The sequence below is a fragment of the Nannospalax galili genome, unplaced genomic scaffold (genome assembly GCF_000622305.1).
Source record: "Nannospalax galili isolate Female #2095 unplaced genomic scaffold, S.galili_v1.0 scaffold432, whole genome shotgun sequence".
NCBI lineage: Eukaryota > Metazoa > Chordata > Mammalia > Rodentia > Spalacidae > Nannospalax > Nannospalax galili.
In genome coordinates this window covers 990,716-994,590 of record NW_008331138.1, presented here as the reverse complement: position 1 = coordinate 994,590, position 3,875 = coordinate 990,716, and the positions used below count along the sequence as shown (strand labels likewise).

The following is a 3,875-nucleotide window of genomic DNA, read 5'->3' as shown; positions in this document are numbered from 1 at the left end:
TACCCCCACCCCCACCAGCCACCATCACTGAGACCCTTTCAGTAGCCTAGCCCTGCGCAGGGACCATCCTCTCCCCACCAGGGCCCCTGCCCCAGCTTCCTCTTCACTCTCCAAACTCAGGTATGATGTCCACCTAACCTACCACCACAGGGGAGAAAAGGAGTCTCCCCACAATAAAGCTACTCTGACCTGGTCCCACTCAAAGCCCTCCATGGCTCCCTAGTGCCCTTGGCATTCTCAAACATGCACAACTGGCCCCTGATAACCTTGGTAGATCAATAACCTTCCAACTTTAACATCCGAGCCCTCTCTTTCATCCAACTATTGGCCCAAACTACTCCCCTATGTAAACACAAGCCCATCTCCCTTTTAACTGGTTACTATGTAGGCCCCATCCGGGCCTCAGAGTCCCCACAACAGGGAAGCCCTCCCTAAGGTCCCCAGGCTAGAGAGGAAGCTCTGAACTCCCAGTGACCCCTGGATTATCTAGTCTGAGTCATCATCAACTGAGGAAAGTAGGACTGTGTCCCAAACAGGTCTGTGAGTCCTAGGGGCAGGCATGGAGATGTGTCCTCAGTACCATTCAGCATGGAGCCGGGACATTGACTGAGAGCCTAAGGATAGGCCTGGGGATGTGTCCCCAAGATCACTCAATATGGAGCTGGGACAGTGAAAATCTTGGTGAATAGAGTATGAATGAATGAATGAATGAATGATGGGATGGAGGGAGGCAGGCCAGGCTAAGGCCTGTGGCTTCCGTCCTGAGAGTGATGGGGAACCATGAGAAGGTGTGAAGGGAAAGGTGGGAAAAACTCACTGCGGGGAGGAGAGGGGATGGGGTCTCCCAGGGCAGGGCTAGGGCACCTGGTAGCGCCGGATGAGGGCTTCATTCTTCCGCCGAAGGGCCTCAATCCTCTTGTCCAACTCAGCGTCCTTCTCCTCCTTGGATCGGAAATCCAGTGTGGCGGCCTGGGAAGGAGAGGCAGTTGAGGAGGTAGAAAGAAAAACCCACACACCCCAAGGCCATTCTACCCACAATCTGAAGCTCTGTCCCCCAGATATCCCACCCTTGCCAACCCACTTGCCCATTTTCCAGCTCACCATCTTGACAACTGGGGCCAGAGTCACAGTGACCAACCTCCCTCACAGAATATGGAGGCAGCACTGAGGGCAGAGAGAACAGCAGCAAGTTAGGCCAACAGCATCCTGAAACCGCTGCATCCTCTCCTCTATTGAAGGATCCTGGCACACACAGAGAAAGGACACCTGCACACCAAGAGAATTCTCAATACCAGCCTCCCTACTTTCCTGAAGAAATACAGACTCTGCCCTTTGGCTTGAGAGCCACCCATTTCCCAGTTAGTCAGACTTGCATATGGAAAATTCTGATACTACCCCAGTATCTAAGTACTTCCTTGAAGATGTCAGTCAAGACCTAAGACCTAGCCAGGATTCCTAACTCAGAAGAGCTCAGCTACTACCCTTCCTCCAAATCAGCAAAAAATCTTCCAGAAGGCCAGCAAAACAGCTCAGTGGGTAAAAGCTCTTGCCATCAAACTGGCCAACCTGAATTTGATTCTGGGGACCCTACATGGTAGAAGGAGAGAATTCCCACAAGTTGTCCTCTGAGTTCCACACTTGTGCCATGCCCACATACACAAACAAAAGAAATATAAAATATTATTTTAAAAATTAAGCTCAAATTTTAAAAAAATTTAAAAAAAAATCTCAGTGCCTATAACTTCAGTTCCAGGGAATCGAATGCCCTTTTCTGATCCCAAAGACCTCCTGCATACATGTGGTACTTACATATGCAGACAAAACATTCAAACACATTAAAGAGAAAAACAGCAAAGAAAGAATCTCTGAAGCTAAACAGCTCAGCAGTTAACAGCACTTGCTGCTCTTGCAAAGAACCTGAGTTTGGTCCCCAGCACGCACATGGGGTGGCTGACAACCACTTCTAACTCTGGCCCAGGGGAGCCAATGGCCCCTTCTGGCCCACAAGGGCACCCATACACACCTGCACATACACAGACACATAAAAAATAAAATGAGCCAGGCATGGTGGTACACGCCTGTGGTCACAGCACTTGGGAGGCAGAGGCAGGCAGTCATCTCTGTGAGTTCAAGGCCAGCCTGTTCTACATAATGAGTTCCATGCTAGCTGGGGCTACAGGAAGACCCTGTTTCAATAAAAATAAAATAAAATAAAAAATAAAATAAAATGAGGCAGGGCGTGGTGGCGCACACCTTTAATCCCAGCACTCTGGAGGCATAGGCAGGCGGATCTCTGTGAGTTCAAGGCCAGCCTGGTCTACATGGTGAGTTCCAGGACAGCTGGGGCTACAGGGAGACCCTGTCTCAAAAAGACCAAATATATATATATAGATAGATAGATAGATAGATAGATATTTTTTTTAAAGGAAGACGGAAAGAAACTTCTAGAAACACTTCAAGTGCCCATTCTGGTGACTTTCACAACCCAGTGAACATTGTAACTCTTCCAGAAAAGGTTCCCTAACCCCACACTCAAAAATAGTTCCTAGGCAGCGCCTGGCGGTGTACCCCTTTAATCATAGCACACAGGAGGCAGTGGCAGGAGGATCTCCTGTGATTTCAAGGCAGCTTGGTCTACATAATGAGACTTTGTCTCAAAACAAAAAAACAAAACAGCAGTTCCTGGACTGATGAGCTGGTTCGAAGGTAAAGGACCTGAGTTCCATCCCTGGGACCCATGAAAGAACCGGCTCTCGAAAGTTGTCTTCTGACCTCCTAAGCACACACTCGCACAAAATAAGACCTCATCAGGAATAGCTCAGAGAACCTAAGTCCACAGCTCCCCAGAGACTGACGACGCCTGACCCCCAGCACCCTGAAAAAGGTACAACCATCTTCTACCAAACCCGAAAAGATTCTTCAAGCAGGCCCAGGACCCAGTGGGGGTAGGAGGGAGCTTCCTGAACTCGACTTGAGGGCCCCAGTGAATACGCTGCCGGACCGAGAGGACAGAACTTTCTACGGCCGCCATCAACTTGGCAGAGAAAACTGACACCCACCAACGATCAGGGAACGCCACGGCTCCGCCCCTGACCGCAAACTGCTCTGGCCCCGCCCCTGACGAGGGCAAAACTTTCGGCCCCGCCTTTTCCGCCAGACTTCTGGCCCCGCCCACACTCCTCGTAATTAGTCTGGCTCCGCCCTGACAGCCCAGCCGGCCCACTGGCCCCGCTCCACAACTCCCACCAACAACTTGAACCCGCCCCTAATTCTCGCGTTACTACTCAGGCCACCCTCCAACGTGCCCGGCCAAGATTCCGGCCACGCCTTTGAGTCCCGCATCGTGACGTCACAGATAGCCCCGCCCGCCTTTCGCGGGCCCAGGCTCTGGCTCCACTGTGCGCTTCCCAGCCCCAGGAAAAACTTTCTACTTCCAGCCCCAGCATGCCATGCCCCACCAATGACGTGTCAGTCAAGCTCTGGACCCGCCCCTAACTTCCGGACAACTGCGCCGACCCACTTTGAACGAGAAAAACTTTCCGGCCTCGCTCCCAGGATCTCCACTCAACGTCGGAGCCCCTCCCCTAGCTGGCCACGCCCTCCAGAACTCTGGGCCTTCTGGTCACGCCCACAGCGCCTTCCGTCGGCCCGCAGGCCCCACCCCTCAACCCCTCCCACAACACGCTGGCCCCTGCCCTAGTCTCCGCCCAACGACCAGGCCCCGCCCCCTATTATGAAGCCATTTGGCCACGCCCACACCTTCATTAACATCCAGGTCCCACCTCCTTAACGCGGGGCACCACACTATGGCCCCGCCCCGGAGTCACCGCCCAACGTCCTAGCCCCGCCCCTAGCACGCAAGGAAATAGAAGGGC

At 52.7% G+C, this 3,875-nt stretch overlaps 1 protein-coding gene across 11 annotated transcripts in view; it reads right to left on the bottom strand.

Moving 5' to 3' along the window:
- Ccdc9 (coiled-coil domain containing 9) overlaps window positions 1–3,875 on the bottom strand; it is a 36,916-nt gene that overhangs the window by 12,042 nt on the left and 20,999 nt on the right. For 6 of the 11 annotated variants that reach the window (XM_017795449.2, XM_029558151.1, XM_029558148.1 and 3 more), the window contains exons 3-4: window positions 1,102–1,266; window positions 865–969 (exon numbers count right to left, since the gene is read on the bottom strand). In XM_017795449.2, coding sequence (XP_017650938.1) covers window positions 865–969; window positions 1,102–1,104 — 108 coding nt within the window. In that variant the 5' untranslated portion in view covers window positions 1,105–1,266. Of the gene's footprint in view, window positions 1–864; window positions 970–1,101; window positions 1,267–2,901; window positions 3,080–3,520; window positions 3,540–3,875 lie in introns of those variants that run through there. The other 5 variants (XM_017795446.2, XM_029558144.1, XM_029558138.1 and 2 more) reach the window with 5 other exon arrangements.